General features: G+C 32.7%; 1 protein-coding gene across 2 annotated transcripts; it reads left to right on the forward strand.

The window, feature by feature from the left end:
* The first annotated feature begins 2,609 nt into the window (after positions 1-2,609).
* Positions 2,610-21,139, forward strand: LOC130647415 (guanylate cyclase 32E-like). Of its 2 annotated transcripts, XM_057453266.1 has the most exons (20): positions 2,610-3,190; positions 4,192-4,246; positions 7,703-8,492; positions 9,080-9,369; positions 10,292-10,436; positions 10,684-10,899; positions 11,116-11,200; positions 11,941-12,046; positions 12,367-12,510; positions 12,742-12,846; positions 12,954-13,022; positions 13,489-13,666; positions 13,810-13,962; positions 14,567-14,741; positions 15,291-15,431; positions 15,891-16,083; positions 16,689-16,863; positions 17,379-17,569; positions 18,292-18,342; positions 19,669-21,139. In XM_057453266.1, exons 3-20 carry the CDS (start codon positions 7,826-7,828, stop codon positions 19,723-19,725), a joined length of 3,141 nt encoding a protein of 1,046 aa, XP_057309249.1. In that variant the 5' UTR covers positions 2,610-3,190; positions 4,192-4,246; positions 7,703-7,825; the 3' UTR covers positions 19,726-21,139. The 2 variants fall into 2 exon arrangements, with proteins under 2 accessions (XP_057309249.1, XP_057309250.1); XM_057453267.1 differs by lacking the exon at positions 19,669-21,139 and having other exon boundaries at positions 2,613-4,246; positions 18,292-18,415.
* Positions 21,140-21,656: the final 517 nt, after the last annotated feature.

A 21,656-nucleotide genomic window follows, 5' to 3' on the forward strand; every position in this document is an offset into this window, starting at 1 on the left:
ATTAAATTTTAGACATAAGGCCTCCTTATAACGGGACTCAAACCTTTAACCCTATTCGGTCCGAGGGGGGGCGGATTCCGCCCCCCCCCCCTGACGGTTTTTTTTAATAACTCCTTGTTGCTTTGTTATATGGCTATGATACTTACTGAGTTTCAATATTTATCTATTACACACCTGCATGCTAAATTTTTAGCTCCCATACCTTTCACAGGCTTTGATATTGGCCATTACTTGAAACTGCCCCTAAAAATCTCTATGAAATCCTTATAATGGAGAAAATATTATAACTCCTGTTAGGATTATCCTTAGAACTTGAAACTTGCAACGCAACTTTATTTCATCAAGAAAAATCATTTTGAATAATTTGGACACGTGACTAATCCTATTTCCCGATTTTGTCGGATTTTACCCGAAAATCTAAAAAAGCCGGATTTTTGGGCAATTTTTTGGCAATTTCTTATGCGATCCATGCAAAAACCAGAAGATATGTTAAATAGCTTTTATTAAGCTTTCAGAAACTTCAAACAGAATGTAAAAATTCGCTCTAGAATAAAAGTAATTAAATTTTAAGCAGATAGTGGCATTTTTAAAAATTTTCAAGCTTCTGATGACGTCACAGAAAAATGTGCTGACGCAAGCAAAAATTTATTGCCGCCATTTTGTTTTTTTTATGACGTACTATAAGTGTGCCAAGTTTGATTCAATTTGAACAATCCTATAAAAAGTTATTGGGGTGGGGGGGGGGGGGGCAGAATCCGCCCCCCCCCCCGGTCATAGTATGTTTGGAAAACCCCGGACCGAATAGGGCTAACGGATGTGAAGGCGCCATTTTTAAATTTTACTTTAAACTTTGTTTTTGCGCAAATATATCTTCTTAATAGCGAGATATGATGTGTTAAGTTTCCACATGCAGTTGGAAAAACTCATTGAAACTCTCAACAATCTCTTTTTGAGTGATTTAATTATGCCTAACTTTCGTTTTTGTTGGATTCGTGACGTCAATTCACTGATACAATCGCGCGCTCACAAAACTCAACCCTGTTTCTATTTTCTTAAGCTTAACAGGCTTTTCTTGTAAACATTTTGTCTATATTCTCTAATTTCTTTACAACTACAAAAAAACTTTTATCTTGAGAGGAGGAGTTGCGCTTTAACAGCTGAATTAGATTAAAAAACAATGAAAGAAAAAGATGTTAAATTTATACATAAGATAACATTCACAAAATAATCAGCTGTAGATATATGACAAAAAGTTATGTCAAATTCTCGCGCACCCAATCTTGCAATGCACGTCGGTATACCATAACATAAATTAGTTAAAATTTGATAAAAATAATTCGACACTGAGCCCAAGAATAAAACGTAAGATATTTTGTATTTTAAGGTTTTGTTGACATTTCTATATAAGCGGTGATTAAATTTTAACCTAACTTAATTTAGCAATGTCACGCTAAAGTTTTAGCTGGCAAACATATTTGACTGGTTGGATGAATAAAAAACAGTAGTTAAAATAAAAAGATTTTTAGAGTATTTATTAATGATGAGCGAACAATTATGATTGTCGAAATGATGGACGACTACTAGCGAAATGTAACACACACGTTTCGAGATGTACTACAACTTTCACTTCCTGTTGTTTAGGGAGTGCTCACAACGCAAACCTCGCGCATAAAGCTAAAAATCTATTATCATTAGCAGGAAAAATATCTGGTGAGTATGATGTCTGGAGTATGATGACTGCGGAAAATCTTAAGGAATCTGGGTAGTCAGAGAGAAAACAACAAGTGTTTAAATAGAAAATGTTCAAATTTTGAAGACTATAGTATTCAAAATTTGAATATTAAGTTTCATTTGACTCTTCTAAATTTATCAGTGTATCTAAACAGAACAGAACCTCTGATATATTTCTTAATTTCGCCTGTCTGTAACAACATGATATTAAACATCTTTATAAAAATGCTCCGTATTTTATAAACCTGAATTTTTAAAAGACCTACCCTAATTTAATTTTGATGTAACATTCACGGTAAAATAATTTTTATTGTTTGTTTCCTCTGTCTTTTCACTTTTACTCGACTGTTATCAATTTCATCATAAAAAAATTTATTTTTCCCGCTTTATAAGATTGAAATTTACAACAAACTTTTTGGAAACAGGCGTACGATTTATTTCGTATTTCGTCGAATTTTAAAATCATGGAGTGATAAATAATTAGTACTTAATTAATTTGATTGTGAATTTTTAGAATATTAAACAAGCTAAGGGAATTGCCACACACGCACACATAAAGTTTAAACAAGATTTGGTTACCAGCCCTACAGAAGAAGTAGTTACCTACATCTAGGTCCGAAAATGTTAATTACCGTAATTAACTGTAATTATCGGCTCGTTTCTGATTGGTCAATTTTTATGAATTTCGATCCTCTGCAGTTATATAAATACATGCTCAACATCATTTTACTTTGTCCGATGACGGGAGAAGGATCTCCCGAAACGTCGCCTACTAAACTATCATGTTCAAGAAATGATAAACTTTCCACAGTAATATGAATATTGAACAGACAAACCGAAATAATGTCTTCAAGCTAAGGGAGGTATGCACGTTTTGTGAAGCGTATGTACTAAATTCATAAACGCTGAAAAGCAGAAAAATCTATGTGTAAGTTACGGTATTTGTGATAAATTCAGAAATTATTCATATTGATCGTTATCACCCTTATACATAATAACCTTTTTAATTGATCATATTCCCCGTACCTTATACATAAATAATTTAATATATGTTTCTAATTTGCAAAATACAAACATTTAAAAAGAGTCGTACTCCTGTTTTAAAAACATTGCACAACCAGATAATAGAATCGACAACCACGATATAAACATTTATTGTGAAACAGAAGGAAATCCAAGAGAAAAAACTGCTTTTTATTGTAAATGAAGAATTACTAGCGAGATATTTATAGGTAGCTTGCAGAATAAAACTTTGACATGTTGGTTCTACTCATTATTTCAGTCATTTATACTTCGTTGTCGAACTTTCACGTAAGTCTTAAAGAAGTTATTGCATTTCAATATTAAACGAAAACTTTGTTTGTCGTCCATTTTATTTTAAATAAAAAACTTTTTTCAGTATTTAAGTTATGGAAAGACAAGTTTGTAGGGTGAAAAAGAATGACGCAAATCAAAAAAGGTGAGACAAAACTCGAGCAAATGGCTCTGTTAGCATTTGTTGCAACGTGGCTTAAAATTGTATCTTTTTCAAGCTAAAAGGACGGTTATATTTGCTCTGTAGTGCAATGGCCTAGTTATCTCATTCCACACTTGCTGTAGATATAAATCGAGGAATTTACGAAATGTTTCTTTTAAGTACTTTTATTTTTTTTGTTTTTTTACATGAACACAGAGTTAATGTTTCTTTTTATTATCCCTTCCAACCCCGGACTGTATTTGTCTTATGAAACTTTAAGGAAATATATAGTCTGCCTTTCCTGCATACATTTCGACAACAATATGCTTTTAACATAATTTTGTACAGCTCATGCCTTGTTATGTTATTAAAAAAAAAATGGCAGAACAAAAAAAATTCGAACTATTCGTGTGATAATTTCGAGAATTGTGTACTAGAAATTCTTTTTTCTTAAAATCACTGTTGTGGCATTTATAATTTCCTAAATATTTTTATTATTCAGAAGAGCCCAACATGCGAAGTGAAAACTTTTTATGTGCCCAGACTTGCGCTAAGTTAATAAAAAATCAAACTTTTATTATAAAAAAATCATATGATATTATATATATTGCCCATATAGCAATATGCTCTTAAACAGTTCTTAAGATGAAAACTGATCACATTTTTACTCTGTACTGACACAAACGAATTAATGAAAAAAATCTCAAAATTTCTGCTGCTCATGTGACGTCACTAATTAAGGATAAAACGTGGTAGCATGGAACACCATAACAACATACTTTGTGCTACACCCCACCCTACACTAGATTTTAAAAAGTTCTCCATCGTAACAATTTGTCTTAAAAAACTCAAAGTTTAAAAAAATGAAATATATGGAAGCTTTGATTGTAACAAGTTTTGTTTTATGAATAGCAGTTTCACTAATATTCATAATAGGTTATAAACACATTGAATCACTTTCATATTTGTTGATTGATCGTGTCATCCTTCTTTCTAACAAACAGGTTATCTCATAACAACATAGCGAGTGATAACCTGCAGTGAAAATTTTATTTAGAGGTAAGTTTTTTAACTAATTCGACTATTGTTATGACATGGATAATACACTGTTACTAAATTATTCTCTTTGACGAAACTTTATTTGTATCAGTGCTTACGGAAAAGGAATAAAGTATTCAAAGTCCTCATAAGTAACTTAAAAAAATTTAAAATTGGTCAAATCACACGATAATACTTGTTAAATGATGCAACTTTCAGAGAAAATATGCTCCAGACAATATACTCAACCGTCGTAGAAAATTTCGTCACTTTTGTCCATTTTTAAAAATTCTTGCTTAAACGTTTTTGATCTTTTTAATAAATCACTTTGGTCCAAGAACTTTCACAGTGATCTCAAATTTGTTTAAAATGAGGACGCGCTTTAACTTACACACTTTTATGAAGAAGGAAATTTAAAAATTCGGTAGCAAAAGTGGTTTTTACAGGTCATTCTGTAGATTTTTCCGTCCGCCACACGTGGTACAACGTTTCGATTCTAGGGAACTATGTAAAAAAATCGTTTTTCTTTTTCGTTATAACTTGATAAAATGAACGACAAAGCAAAGAAAACACATAGTATTAAAAACTATGGAAGAATTCTATTCTTACTTTCTGTTTAAACGTAAATCTTATGATAAGCTAATCACACTTCAGTTTCTATTTATGGTTATCATGTTTTGTTAAATTGATGTTAGCTGGTTTCTTTCATAATTATTATACCATCATAAATTGAAATATTTACTTCATCTTACCACACGTAAAGATAACCTAAATAACCGTTTCATCCCTGAATGAGAATGTGGTGATTTCATCCAGGTAGAACACTTGTAGACGTGGAACACTCTTTTGTCCCAATTTTATTTCCAGGATAAGATTTCACATCGTCTGAGTGTAAAGCTGGTCTTAAACGCTGTCTACCATGCATCAGCAAAAGTAGGACCGTCACAGCCTACTTACTACGGAGAAATCGCGACTTGACACTGTTCTCTAATTTTGTAAAGGGGCCGAAAAAGTGGCGCTGTCTCAATATTTTCGTGGACGGTTGAAGTTCTGAAAAAAATTTTTCTTCACTGCAGCTTCAGTTTCAAGGTTTCTCGATGTGTTTTTCTATCGGAAAAACATATTGTGGAAGTGCGGTTTCTGATAAAAAAATATATAAATAATTCATATATGTTAAATATTTCGCTCTCCTGCTTTATAGGACTGTGAACTCTGCGTCCTCAGCATAAGTGTTCGCTAAGAACAAGTTCACTGCATAGCATTGAGCATAGCTCTGTTCCCAGAGGCATTGAGGGGCACGCGGTCATGTACTATAACTGCCTGCTGCCTAGTTTGCGTAATGGGTTTCAATACCATCAAGTAGTAATTAAAAGGTACGAGGTTCAAACTGGTCCGCTGATGAGCCGTGATACGGCGAAATAAACTTGTCCTTAGATATGTTAGAAAAATAATTTATATAGATAAATAGTTCTCTTTTTTTATATGACAGGTAACTAAGAAGAACGTTCCTCCTTTTATTAAAAAAACAAACACTTTTAGAAGCATGTATGATATAAAATATCTCGTACACTACCAGTACTACTTTAACAGGTAATAAGAGAAAAAACAATGGAAAGGCCTGCTGAGGTCTTATGTTACAATACTGTAAGTTGTTTCGTATATTTTATTCAACAAAAAGAGGTCTTTTAAAGTAAGAAATTATACCTTTTTTCTTCTTTCTGTATGAAAAGTTGATGGCTACAAAACGCAAGAAAGTATGGTAAAATACAACTTGGTCGCCATTTGTTTTGTTTTTTTTCACTGCGTTTGAAACTGTTCCCACTATGTCTGGAACAACAAAATTTAGCGTACGGGAGGGGCCTTATTAATTAGTAACCTTACTAACTTTAGCGTATGATAAAAACACTGTGAGTACTGAGGAGACATTAAATGACTTTTTTAAATCACTACTTCCCGATAAAGTTTGACGTACAGCGCTCCTTTACTTCCAGTACTTTCGCCTGATCTGTGTATCGATTCAATCAATTGAAAAGAGTTTAAAAGAGTCGTATTTCTCACGAAATATTCAAAGTAGAGACCTTACAAATCTTGTAAACCATAACAAGTTTTCTCTCAACGATTCTCTAAAATGGTGAAAGAATACAACTATGGTATTCGCTAAAGATTATGGAAAACAGTTAAACTGGTTAAATTAGTTAAATACATATTTATTTTCACTCTATGACTTGTTTGTTTATTGTGTATATTATAAATATTTTATAATTTGGGAGGCAGCTGTCTGATCGTGTTGTACTTTCTAACCTAGCAATCTTTCACAAGAAATGTCTTATAATTCTAACGTTGTAACTCCTGATATACATCCTAATTCGTTATGTTATATTTACGTTTTTTTTACGCTTGTGTGCAATTCGTTCTCCTAAGACCATATCCGCTGAATCGAAGAAGAAGCCTTGCGGAACAGAAAATGTGTTTTTTGTATACACTATATAAGAGCTGAGAGGTGAAAGGTTAACCAAGTGCCAAGCTGCTAAGCAGGTTAAAAATGTTAAAAGTTAACCAACCAATGCTTTAAAAAGGTAAATAAAACTAAAGAACGACTCCTTAAAAGAATGAATAGTTTATTTTCCCAATAACTAATAACGTTGAATTGCGAAGGAGGTACAATTTTAGTGAGCTGGACAAAGTGTGTATCAAGTTTCTGCGGGTATTCTCAATAATAAACGAATTACTAAAATAACGATGGAGATTTCCGGTCAGAAAATAAATTAAACAATAGGTTACAGTGTCTAGATTCTGATCAGTACCGTAAATCAAAGTCTACAGACGTTATAGATCGCAACAAGAAGCATGTAAGATTGTAGAAAAAGTAACTCCTAAAAAAAAGAGCATTGGAACATTCTAAAATTTAGCTTGACTACTGTCCATGCTTAGTCATCTAACTAACATTTAAAAGATAATGAATCGGTACTGTTGAAGTATCGAAGTTAAAGCTGTCGATGTATAAAAGAGAATAGATAGTGATGTAGAAACATTTAGAAAAATAATAAATAATTAAACATTTTTCTTTTAATCTGTTCCTGATGAATAGTTTTTTTTATATATTTTCCAATTATTCAAACAGAAGGATGGATTAAGCGGTGTTGAATAATATAAACGTCAGAAGTATTGAAGATTCTAAATGATAAAGTAACACGCAAAAAAAATAAAAAATGAATGCATAATTTAATAAAACTAATAGCGTTCGTTTCAAAAAAAAATGTGTAACTACTTGTTTTAAAATGAAGTCGTGAACGTTAAAATATTTTGTGCACGAAATTAGATCCTACGTGAGGACATAATTCCGAAATTTTTACTGATTAATCTTTACTGATTGATTTTAACTGATTTTTATATTGTCTTTTATTTTAAAACAATGAAAGAGATTATTCAAGGTATTACGTGAAATATATATATTTTTTTGTTACATTAAATAAATAGAAAAAGGAATCATTGCAAATCGAACGAAATAGAACGATCATCAAGTGCAGACATGCTTTAGCGAAGAAAAACACGAAAAACATTCATTTTAATATGACAAAGTAGAGCATTACCATTACAGTTATGTTTTACAGAAATTCCTTTATCTCTTTCATCACTATTGTATGTTATCATACTACACATGCACTTGACGAAATTAAATTGGGCTACTTAGTCACAATAAACAGTTCAAGTTACGCTGCCAACCGCTACATGGGTGCCATAACACGTGTTATTCACGATATTAAAAACACTCCAAACTTTTTAGACAACACAACAATAACATTTCTACATGCAGATGCACCTTGTGTTGACCATAACGGTGCAAAAGGAACGATTGATTTGTATGACAAAGGCATATCGACCTACATTGGACCACTTTGTTCAAAACAGTGCATCACTGGTGGTGAAATAGCGACGTGTAAAAAGATACCTATGATTTCTTTCGGATGTTCATCAATCCATCTATCCAATAAAACGAGATTTCCTTTCTTTTCAAGAGTAAATTCATACGCCAGAAGTAGTAAGATATGGACGCCAAAGGCATTTATTGCCATTATGGAGAAATATAATTGGAAGTATGCGTGTATTATTGAACGTACACATGAAATATATACACCCCTTGGACAAGCTACTGTGAAAGCTTTCAGACAGAATAATTTCACTATAGGGGAGAGACGTACCTACCATGTATATTCAACGGTAACAGATATGAAGAAGATCATGAAAGAGATGAGTATAAAGTGCAGAGGTAATTAATTGCCTGTTATATTTTTCAAGTGATGCATTTATCAGGAAGTTCAACTTTTCGAGTAGAGCTTGAAAATATAGGAACTTTAATGAGAAAGTACTAATAACATAAACATATATATATCTATAACTTATCTATGTTTTATCAGTCGAAAGTTTTACACCTTATATGCCCTTTATTTCGCGTGCTCCATCCAGTCTGTATTACTCTTTAAAATTATCTTCCTTTTGAGTCATGGTATAGGGATGGTAAACGTGTTATTAGTACTTTTTTATTAAAGTTATCTATATTTTTATGTGCTACTTGAAAAGAAAAACTTCCGCATAAACTCAAAACATCTTTACAACGGACTACAATCTTGGACAAAAAATGTATAGACTTTTTAATTTCTCCTTTTCCCCCAACTTCTAGGTTGAATTATGAAGGTCAATCACTGTTTTGGCTCCAACAATGAGCTTTGGGGAAAGGGGGTGTTAAAATTTAATACTTTTCCACTAATTTATGTTCAGCATTGTAGAATAACACGCTAGCACAAAGTAAACACAAAAAATCGTACTTATTAAAGTTGAATTTTCTTTTTGTTGTAGTGTTCCTATTTATAACACGTCCTCAAGATGTGACACAATTTCTCCTGCAAGCATATGATCTTGGCTTGATTAACAAAAACTACGCCTTCATAACTATGGATTACGCTTTACCGAAATCACATAGAAATGAAAGAGATCACTTGTATAAGAACGTCCTACAAGGCCTCATAACTGTAAGTGCCACAAGTCCAGATACTTCGACACAAAAATATAAAAATTTCCAAGAAGATTGCCGAAGAAGAGTGAAACTTTCTCCTTTTCTTGATGTCAAACTGAAAAACGATACATCGGTTAGTAAGAATTTTTCTTTTGTTTTGCTCAATAAAAAAGTTACATCGGTCAATAAGATAAAGCTGCGTTTATTTTATTGACCGATGTAAACAATATTGCTCGAGATTGCGAGGGCTTTATGTTGACAATATTTGACAGTAGTATTCGAAATAAACAGTTACTATATACATTACTACATGCCTTTTGTTGTGTTTTTAATTCTAAATTAAATTAAAGGAATTAGGAAAGCTTGGCCTGAGTAAGCCTTTTATCTAAAACTAAACAAAGTAATCAAACTTTAGTTATCTCAGGAGAATAGCTTGTTTGAATAGAGTTTTGAACTGTTAAACAAAACTATTAGAATTCTAAACAAATTTCAACATTGAAGATATTACTATTATTCCACAGAAATATCAACATGATTCAGACCACAAAGTTAAAGGTGATCTTTCACCATATTTAACCAAACGTGTTGTTTTCAATAAAATGTCACTGGTGTTTTGTAAAATGACATTAACCTTAAAATATCCAGTTGTTGATTTGCTGATACATGCCATTTTTTAAACTTTGTTTATTATTTTTGAGAATTGAAGTTACCATACCTAAATTTGATATTCGCGGGCAATAATTCCTCTTTAACTAATCAGGACTGCTTAATTTGATTATAATCGCCTCTTATCCTAAATTTTTCTTAGTTCACCGAGATAATATTGTGAGTTACAGGTCTGGAATAGGTCTCGAAGGATAACCTATAATTTTGAAGTTAAATTATCACTGTCAGTTAGTGCTGAAAGTAGAAAACACGGGTTGTTTAATAAAAATTCTTGTTTCCATCATTTTATATTTATTTATGAGACAAATCAACACAAAAAAATTTAGTTATATTACAGATAGTCTTTTTATCGATACTTATTACGCTCTTTGTGACATTTTTTTACACAGATTTTATCGATAGCTGCATATCTTTATGACGCAACAATGGTATATGCATTAGCTGTTGACAGAATGGTGAAGGATGGTAAAATAGATAGAAACTACATCGATTCAAAACTTCTGTTTCAGTATATCAAAAACATCTCATTTGAAGGTATTATTACTCTTTTGTGATTCTAGAATATACTGTCATTGCCACAGCTAAGAGTTTGATTTAAAGAGATGACTTAGTGATTATGTGAAAAATATGAATTTTTTTTTTAAAAATGATGTGAAAAGTATGCATCATGTCAAAATTAGGTGAATATTATACAAAAATTAGTGAAAATTATGTGTAGATTATGCAAAAATTATGTAAAAATTATGCGAAAATAGTTTTGAAAATAACTTAACTTCTTTAGGTATGTCTGGCCACGTGCAGATGGATCAAAATGGTGACAGAATCCCCTCATTTCAAATCATCAACATCAATAATGAACGTGTTGTTATAGCGACGTACAATCCACTTTACAACAAGTCGATTGTTTTAAATCGAAAAACTGTAATCCGCTTTCCGGGTGGCTCTAAAAATCCACCGCTAGATATGCCCACGTGTGGATTTTATGAAGAAAAATGCGGTAAGCTGCTTAATTTCGCAGTTTGATGCAGAAAATCTTTTAATAGGTTGCGGCTTCCTCTGTTGTCTTCATTTATAGTTTTGTCGGTGTGTTTTGGAGAAATCTGCGAGTTCGCCTGTTCTTTTTATACCGCATTTTATGCGTCTTACTACTTGTGTTACCATTTTGCGTGACAGACAGACGTACACAGGCATTATAAATTTGATGCTTTTTTAGAAAGTAACACCAAGAGTTACTTATGGTTAATGATCGTACCAATTCTGCTGTTAATGCTGCCTATGCTGGCAATATTTGTTCGTAGGTAAGTTTGAGGAAATACTTTATCTGTCTTATTTAACCATACGCAATAAACTGTAAAAGATTGATTTACACTCTATTGTAAACAAGAGAAATTGAATTCAAGTTATAGAATTCTTTAGGTGTCATTTTTTTCCCCGTGTATTTTTTGTTTACTTTTTTTATTCAAAAAAAAAGATAAATGACTTTTAGTAACACAATTTACGGCAGGTTTTTTGTTGTTGAGTAAGTCAGAGAACATTTCTTCTTTAAAAACAATTCAAAACGGTTCTTAATTTAAGGCTGGTCCCCACTTGTTGAATTAGTTCCCGGACAAGAAAAGCTTTCAACATGAACATGCGTATTAAAATAAGTTTTCATAATTATCATGGAATTTTCAATTTTTTTAGAATTTTTCTCAAAAAATAATTTTCTCCAGCCAATAAAAATGCGAGAACTACATAACGTATAAAATAAACATTGAAGAAAATGTGAAAAGCATTGCATTCAGAATGGCGGCTGATATAAATTAAAATTTTCCTGCCCGGGAAAAATATCTCAAGTAAATTTTTCTGCACCTGTCTGTTTTTTCCCTTTCTTTGCAGTTACCACTTTCACTATGATCGTAAATGGATTTTTTAAGGACTCTTGGAATGTGTTAATGCAGTGCGGTCCTACCTATAAGTGACTAAACTTTATGTTCTCTTGGAATGCGATAAAATATTGAGAAAAGATTACCATCCGTTTGTATACTTTTATTTTTAGGAAAAGAAAGTTAGAGTACGAATTCTTGAGCAATGATTTGGTCATAAACATGAATGATATTGTATTTCCTAAAAATAACGATGGGGTTGAAAAAGATCTATTTGGTGTAAGCGAATCTTTAAGTTTAATTAAGCGTGTAAATCACTTAGGTGGCGAGTTCGAAATAGCGAGTGTGGGTTGGCGAGTTTAAAGTGGCGAGTGTTAAGTGGTGAGATTAAAGTGGCGAGTGGTTCAAACTGTTTTCAACAAGACATTTTATAGCAATTCTCAGGTTGACATTGTTTTTACCGCGTAGATATGATTTTTTTTAAATAGAATGCGTTGTTTTAGAGATAAGCCAGTAGCAACTCGCTAGACACTACTATTATTAGCGGGAAAATTTCTTTTAAAATAGAAATGATTCAAAATTTAAATATTTATTTTCAGAAACTTTCCCAATCCAATGAAGGTACTCATAACGGAACAAAAACTAACAGCTATGCAGTCTACAAAAGTCGAAAGATAGAATTAAAAACGTTGCATCATTACAAAATCGAATTGACAAGAGATGTTCTGATCAAAATGAGACGTGTAAGCCCATCAGAAATTTCAATTTACACCAAACAACTCATAGTGTATCCTATTTGTTCTTATTTTCATTACTTTTTTCATAGATGGAATCTTTTTTGCAATTTCTTTTTGTTTGTTGTAATAAAGGATGGATAGCAATCAGAATTGAAATGACTGGTCCTGTAAAAACACAGTCAGGATTATATCATTACAAATGCTGCCCTCTACGAGTTTTCTGGTTTCCCGTTATAGCTAAAAGACATAAATCATAGTAACGTCGATGCATTCATTGGAGTTATTAAACAAACAGATGGCTTGCATTTCGTCTGGTCGCACAGTTCTAAGGGTTGCTTACAGGTTTGCTATAAATTAGTGCATTTACCACAAGCCTTTGTTCCAGCACAGTTTTTACTCTTAGGGAGTATGACATATTGATTGCTTTTTTCATTTCATTTTCAATACAGCAAGTGTTACAAAACGATGTTAGCATAGACAGAATGTTTCAATTGTCATTTGCAGACGATATTGCAAAGGTAATGCATTTGTAAACTATATCTCTGACACTTAAAATGAAACCATTTTCAGCTGTTGACGAGGATATCTTTACAATAATACTGCGAAACCAGTCCATCACATCCGAAAATTTATACACCTCTATTTGTTCCCTCCACTGGTTTCTTTATCGACCTCTGACGTTTTGGGAGTTTATAGAACATACTCTGCAGAACCAAATGATCCATCCCCTCATGCATACCCACCTCAAGTTGCTTATTTCCAAATTTGACCCACCTCCACCTCCCCCTTCTCTTTTGTTAATTTATTAAGACGAGCAAAGTATTTAACTCATTTTGCTGTTTAACTTTACCTGTAATCAAATTGCAACAGTATGTCTTAATGCAAGTAGTCCAGAGACAATAATCAAGAACAATGCTGCACTGCAATGACGTGTCATTTAATTGAATGAAGCAACCATAAAGGCTTTTCTTGTCTATTTTGCAGGGATTAGCATCAATCCATAGAAGTCCAATCGAATTTCATGGTAATCTGTCATCATTGACATGTGTGATCGACCACAAATGGGTCTGCAAACTGACAGATTTTGGGATTTTTCATTTCATGCCGGATCTGGAGGCCAATTATCATGATTCTTTTAAAAAGTGTGATTCCGGAAAAAAAGGTGACTAATTTTACCAACTTGGTCTATAAAATGCTTTTAACTGCTTTTAGAGTCTAGACATTGCTTTATCTATCTGTGCACGAGATTTACGCGTAAATGTGAAGACAATACTGCTGATCCTCATGTTCAATTTTGCCTTTTAGAACAACTATGGTGGGCACCTGAAGTACTGCGTGATAAAAGATTCCGTAGACGTGAGTCTGACATATACAGTTTTGGTATGATCTTGTATGAAATTTTTACTAGACAGTATCCATACAAGAATGAAATGGACAAAGAAGGAAAAAGGGTAAAAGGTCAGTATCATTTTCGTCTTAGCTTTTTACCGAGCTACTGTCCTTAAGAAGCTATAATACCGAACAAAGTTAAAGTTTGTCTTCCCAAGTATTTGCATGGGCTATTTCTATATGAGATTCACAGTGGACTTAACAGGGTACTAATGTATTTAAAACGTGATAATTTCTATTGACGTCGGCATAAATTGGTTTGACCTGCTTGAGAAGAGGCCAAAAATATTAACACAACAGAAGTTTTTGGCCTTTTCTTAAACATGGTTGAATGGTCAGTACTCTGCGGCCAGGGAAATAAAATTGCAATATTTACAGACCAGTAAGTCAGGCATGCCAAAGATGTCACACTTTCTGACGCGCACTTCACGGAATAATCATTGACAGACGATACAAATATTCAAGGTTGTAGAACCAATTGCAAGTAAAATTGGCGCTAGGAATTTAAAACGAAGTTACTCAGTCTTTAAAGTAAAATGCATTATTGACTGAAAGAAACAAAGAAAAGTATATTTGTTCGCGAAAAAAAATCTTCCAATTAACCTTAACAAAAAGAAGAATGCTTCCTGCCATTAATTTTAATCATTTTTCGCCCATTTCGTATTTTTTTTAGATATTACCAAAGAAGTAATGTTTAATAATCGACGTCCAAAATTTCACAACGAAGATGACCCACCTATTTTTATAAGAAGCTTAATTGAACAATGTTGGGAGGATAATCCAATCGCAAGACCAACCTTAAAAGAGATCACCAAAGCTATTCGAATGTTAAACAGAGATCATTACTCGTAAATCTCTTTTTTCTTTTATTTCCGAATTAATTTTCTTATTTGGTTACTTTTAAATACTTAAAGAAGGGGAAAGGGAAGAAATTTTTGCAGTAGAAATTTTTGCCAATTCGTGGGTAATTTAAGAAATTGTATATCACGAACTTTACACGCAATTTCCAAAATTTATTCCCTGGGATGAAGCTTAAAATTGAGATAACAAATAAAAACATTTGATAAACACATGATTTTCATATTCTGAAAGAATGTAAAGTTCTAAAAAAGTGAATTTTTAGGATTTTTAATTTTTTATTGAAATTGTAAAAGGACGACTCAGTAAAAAGCCTGAAGAATAAACTATTGAAAAAACCGACTGCTTAAAATATTAAATGCACCAAGCTTCTTCCCCAGTTACTTTTTAAGCATTGCATATCTAAAGAATGTCGAGTTTAAAGAAGACCTTACTTTCGTGTTTGAGGAAGTACTATAAATTTCAAATTAACGCCTCATCATGAAAATAAAGCTAAGAAAAGGATGAAAAAAGCATGTTGTTGCGATTCGTGTTTTTAGAAGTGAAAGCTTGGTGGATCATATGCTGCAAATGATGGAAAAATACACTGAAAATCTAGAAGAGACAGTAGCACTTCGAACGAAACAGTTGGAAGAAGAAAAACGGAAAACAGAAACCTTGCTTTATAAAATGCTACCAAGGTGAGATTTGGGTCAAAAAGTAGGTAACAGTTCAGCAACTGACCAGGCTGGGAATCAGAACATTTGGCAACTAAGTCGTTAATCTGAATAACATGACAAGCAATTTACAAAAGAGTTCATGAGCAATCTTATCATACTGATGAGCAACTGCTGAAATCGTCTGCAATAGGAATATGATTGCTTAGCTTTTCAGAATGTTGCATTAGCAAAGAATGACATAGAAACTGGAGTTGATTATATAAATGTGTAGTTTAGATTGTTTTTATGTTCCCAAGATCTGTAGTTTTCTCTTGGTGCATGGGGTAGAATCGTATATATATATACCTAGATTTACTATAAAATAGAAATCTATTCAATAGGAAATATATCATAAAAAGATGTATAGACGTGTGTATTGTGTCCTATGTATATTTCAATATCAATGTACTTTTCTAAATCAGGATAATTGATAAATTTTAGATCTGTGGCAGCAAAATTGAAAGAGGGTCAAGAAGTGGTAGCAGAGTATTTTGAATCAGTGACCATCTTCTTTTCTGATATTGTTGGCTTCACATCGTTATGTGCAGATAGTACACCATTAGAAGTTGTAGAAATGTTGAATGATTTGTACAGTTGTTTTGATCAGTGTGTGGATGCTCACGATGTTTATAAAGTGTGTGTTATTGTTTGTTTGTTTGGTTATTTGTTTGGTTATTTGTTTATTTCTTTGTTTGCATTGCCCAATTAGATGCTTTCGTGCACTCTGTTTTGCTAAGACAGATAGCTATCGTATATGCTGAGTTTTTATATATTTATCTGACTCTATCTGGCAACATAACTTAATTTTATCAGGGAGGGGGTACTTTCTAAAATACACTGACCCAAATATTTTGGCCAAAAAGTCGTGAAAAATCGTATTTTCGGAATATTTTATGCATTTTATTATAAGAAATATATAAAAATCGGAAGATATATTTTTTATTTCATGCTCAGAAAACTCTTTCCAAAAAGTTATTGGATTTTAGTGGTATTTTGGACGAATTTCAAGCTTTCTGATGACGTCATAAATAAGTGCTGACATAAACAAATTTCTTTTATGACGTACTATAGTTGTGCCAAGTTTGACTTCATTTGTGCAAGCCTATCAATATTTATTCCGTCATAAAATGTTTAAAATAACTCGGATCGAATAGGGTTAAGAACTGTTTATGAATAATAAACTGGTAAAAACGTTACACAAGAACTTAGAAGTAATTTCCAGCACACTCTTTCTATTAGGTGGAAACAATAGGAGATGCATATATGGTTGCTTCTGGACTACCGTTACGTAATGGAATCAGACATGCTGGAGAAATTGCAACATTGTCGTTAGATCTATTAAAATTTGTTGAAACGTTTAAGATAAAGCACAGACCGGAAATGAAGATCCGAATGAGAACAGGAATACATACGGGTAAGTAGGCGATTAAAATCATAGGCCTTCGGGACTTAATTATACCCGCAGAATTTCCTCTAAATTTGACTAATTCTTCCTTTCTTTGCGGTTGAAAATCTGGATAACATTGTTCTAACTTATTTTTCTACTATACAACGTGGTTCGCGTTCGGTAGAAGATTCCGCATGGATTTACAAAACTCTACATTTAAAATGGCCATTATAAAAAAATTACTTTTTCAGAAATTCAATCAAGACCCTAACAAAGCTGTGCTATTTTCTAAATTGTAGTAAAGAATTGAAAAACCTAAGGTTTAAATATTTTGTTTTTAACGTGTTTCTTTGACTGTAACGCGGGGTGTCAAAATAACCTGAATTATTGCATTTATTTTTGATCTAGGTGTTTGCGGGAGCATTGTGTTTGCGATAAAGCGCTAAAATAAGTGCATGTGAAAGTTTTTGCGAAAGAGGTACTGATATTAACAATGTGAATTCGACTGCAGAAATATGGAAAAAAAAATATTATTTTTACAGGACCATGCGTAGCAGGCGTAATTGGACTGAAAAGACCACGATATGATTTATTCGGTGACACAGTTAATTATGCATCCCGAATGGAATCAAACGGGATACCGGGTCGTGTTCATGTTAGTCCTGAATGTAAGCAACTTCTTGATGAATTAGGAGGTTACTTGTTAGAAGAGAGAGGTGTAGTCAGTATGAAGGTAAGGAGAACGTACATTTGCTTTTTCTTATTTTTTACAATATGTGACTGTGTTAGAATGCCGACTAATTCATTTGCTTGACAAATGTTATAAACTCTGGTAATCATTATTTAAAATTTGTTATTGTTGTGATCCTTCGAGAAGGATGAAGAGAAATAATATAGGTTTTACCATGATTCGGTTCAAGAGAAACATACTATTGTGTCCCAACTCCCTTTGTTTTTTAAACAAGACTTTTAAAATATGAAGGGAATGAAAATTAACCCTTTGAAAAAAATTCAATTGTTTTTCACCGAAAATCTGTCAGCTTTAAACCGGCTTTCTGGCCAGCTCCCCACTTAACAATAGTGAATGTAAGAACTGCAAGATAGAAAATGTAATTCTCTTTCATACGGTTCCTCTATCTTGATATCTCGAACTTAAGGAATCACGAGTTATAGCCAATAGACTGCATGCTGCCATTTCGCCCTTCGTGGCGAGGTCAATTTGTGTACTATACGGTCTAGTGATTAAGTGTTTTTTCTACATCGCCGCACGGACTTTTTAGATTTTTATATTGGGACGGAAATATCAAAACCTAAAAAGAACTGGGGACGAGGATGCATTTTAAATATTTTTGCGAAAATCAACTATAAAAAAGTGTTTTTTTTATCTCTTTTGTTAACGTTAGGTTATTTTTTGTTTTTCTCTTTTTTAATAAAAATTTCTATTTTCTTTTTTAGGGAAAAGGAGATATCAAAACATTCTTTCTCAATAAAAAAGAAATGAGTTGTGTATGAATTGCTTTGATAAACTTGTATATATACATTCCAGTGCATATTTTGAAAACTTAGCTTTTTTCACGAATCTTTCTATCATCATTTCCCTTCGACAAATGCAGACTTGTCCCAAGCTACTTTAATTATGTTGAAAAATATTAGAACATAGGGCGAGGTATCTGTTGCTTACAACCAAATCCACACCCAATGCAAGCTTTTATATTTATATCTATATTATAATAACCGTATCCGTCCGTCCGTCCGTCCGTCCGTCCGTCCGGACTCATGTTAAAAATACAATCCAAAATACTCTAAATAAGCTCCAGTGCTTCATTAGGCGCCGGTCCAATTAACCGCTTACCCTTAAGATCGCGAAATTAAATTAAGAGCCTAGAGCAATTACGATACAGTTTAATATTTTGTTCACAAGGATTATTTAAACCTTTTTTGTATCTGAAAATTCATCACTAATAATTCATTGCTCCTTTTTCAAATTTAATTTTATTGATGGAAGTCAAATGGCACAAAGATGGTCGAAAGAACAGGCTACCAAAAAGAGGACATAACTATTATCAAAAATAAGTATGTCTGTTAAAGAAGCAGCACTTTCTCTGGTAATTATGAAAGTCAACAATCAATTATGACTCTTACGTAATCACCATTAGCACTTATGTGGAAATCAGTCAGTCTATACTAAATTTTACAAGCGAAATTACAGAATTCTTCCTAAGGTCGCCTTGGTTTAGTCTTTTGATTGCTGATTTGCCACTAAATTTACGTTAAATAAAACTTGCTTAAACAACCTCATCCCCAGGGCTTGTTAGGCTTTTTATACTTCAGGCCGTCCAAATATAAAAAGCCTAGCCTTGGAGGTCCAAAGCCTAACAAGCCCTGGGGGTAAGGTTGCTTGTTTAAAATTATTGACACAGTTTAAACTGTCAATGCAATATAAAGGCTGAAAGATTTTTAACTCGTTTTGAATTTTCCATTGTTGAAACTCTTATACATTCCTAAAGGTTTGTTCATATAAAAAATATTAAGGTGTACTAAGAAATAGCAATATATGTAGATATGTTTCTTGTGCAACGCAAAAAGTAAAAAACAAGATAGACAGTAAAATTGATAGAGTACCTTGGCACCATTTTTATAGTGAGATGTATTTTTGTCTTAATAAATACTGTTTTTTGCTCAGGTTATGTAAACTAATCACGCGTTAGAATACATGTCTGCATTTGCGATATAATAATATAATATCTAGAAAAGTCGCGGCTACGCTTTTCCCTTAATACACTTCACGGGGTAAATGGATGCTTGAATTACGCATATCAATATTTTCTATAGAATCAACCGTCAGACAACCTGTTAACATGCAGTGTCCGTTATATGATCGTTACGTGATTCGAGCAGGGTTTTTTGTTATTGAAGTATATCCATAGAAGGGGCTAGTGAAGGTGATGCTTTAGAAATGGCAATATACGCAATTGTCTCAACTTTTTTTGATATGTGAAAGGTAACAATCAACACAAAGATGATATCTCCTGCGGACGTTGTCACTACAGTTTGAACGTGAGAAACATCGAAAATATGATTTGCAACAAATACAGACCAGTTGGACCAGTGCGTAAAAATGTGTCTGATGGACAAAAAGAAAAAAAGAAGCCAGGGAAGCTGTGCATCGAATTAGTTAACTAGCCTACCATTAAATAACATCGGATATGGCTCAAATAAAGAACAGTTTCAGGATGCATTACGGTATAGATACAACTGAGCCATTCCAAGACTAAAGCTGAATGTGTATGTGGTAACAAATTTAATATTGTATTCTGATCCTCTTGTGGAAACAAGGAAGCTTCGTCACACTACGCCACAACGAATTAGAATCTTTTAAAAGAAGTGTGCCGAAATTTGGGAAGAGTAATTAAAATGTACAATTACTACAACCAATGGCGAATAGACAAGAGACACTTCTGGTCATAAGCATAGCAGGATTTTGGAATATTGAGTATTTATCAGAACGACAAAAGATACAGGGGTTTGGAACTTTAAGAAATGTTTTTTAAAGAGAAACAAGGACGAAAATAAACTTTCTTACAACAGACAATAATTTATAAGTGAAAATTATTGTATTATCTCCTTTTTGTTATTGCGATTGACATTAATTATATTACTTGTATACGAGTACCCTGATCTTTCATAAAAGATCATGATTGAACAAGCATGTGGAGGTTACTAACATTTGACAACTTGACTAAAAGTGTGTTTATATCATATGTGTGTTAGTTCGTTTGATTATGCCACTTCAATAGTTTAAATATAAAAAGTTGTTGTAAGAAGAAAAGAGAAAAAGAGAACGAAATTTTATTGTAGTAAATATAGCGATAATGACATGGTCAATGTAAAAAAGGCTGATAAAAAAATTTATTTGTAAAACAGTGGAATCTCTCTTGGTGGACGTGGTCTTAAGCGGACACCTCTATATTTCTTTCTCACAAGAAAATCTCTATAAGACGGACAATTATAAGGCGGACACTTTATAAAAGGGACACTTTTTTGCACCAAATAACATTTTCCCTTAGAAAAGCTTTGTGTAAAGCAGACACATAAAAATACTTAAATGTCATCAGTTACGAAAAAATCTTTAAATATCAAAAAGTAAGCAAACTTCAATCCGAGATTTCTTTGAGTAGATTATAAAACACAATGTATTTGTTAGTTAATATTTGTTTTTGTCTATATAACAGTAGAGCGTATGAATAATACAAGTGTCTCATTTCCTTGATTTAAAAGTAATAGAACAAAGAAAAAACGCATATAAACAAAAAGTCATATTTCCGGCAAAATTTTGTTCTGAAAGTGATTTTTGGACACAATCTTTATAAGACGGACACTTTTTTTTGCAATGGTGTCCGCTTTAGATTGATTCTACTGTAGTTTTATGGAATTTTTTTGGCAAAAAATAATTAAAATAGAAATTTGGCTGAAATTATGGCTCCTTTATTTGTTTTTGTAACAAGATATCTGGCAATATCAAATTTTGCGTCCGATGATGGTGCGCGACCGCTATTTCACAACCTCGCTCTAAGGGTAGTTAGTATTAGAGGACCCTGGAAACGAGGATAGCTATTTCAGTTAGAGATGTCCTTTGGACTAGGTTGCTTTCAAGTTTTACGCACCACTATTGATTATTCAAGGTGCAGTAAAAATGAAACGAAGTGTCTGCTGCATCGGTACCGGAATCGTACATCGAAAAACTACTGAACCAGTACCGGATTCGTAGAGTTAAAACTGCTGCACCAGTAATGAACCTTTACTACCGGACCCCATATTTG

This window comes from Hydractinia symbiolongicarpus, chromosome 6 (genome assembly GCF_029227915.1).
Source record: "Hydractinia symbiolongicarpus strain clone_291-10 chromosome 6, HSymV2.1, whole genome shotgun sequence".
Taxonomy (NCBI): Eukaryota; Metazoa; Cnidaria; class Hydrozoa; order Anthoathecata; family Hydractiniidae; genus Hydractinia; species Hydractinia symbiolongicarpus.

Coding starts and splice junctions, on each gene's coding strand:
- LOC130647415 (XM_057453266.1), top strand. CDS start 7,826: ATGTTTTACAGAAATTCCTTTATCTCTTTCATCACTATTGTATGTTAT. Junction 8,493..9,079: donor GATGAGTATAAAGTGCAGAG/GTAATTAATTGC, acceptor TTTTTGTTGTAG/TGTTCCTATTTATAACACGT. Junction 12,047..12,366: donor TTGAAAAAGATCTATTTGGT/GTAAGCGAATCT, acceptor ATTTATTTTCAG/AAACTTTCCCAATCCAATGA.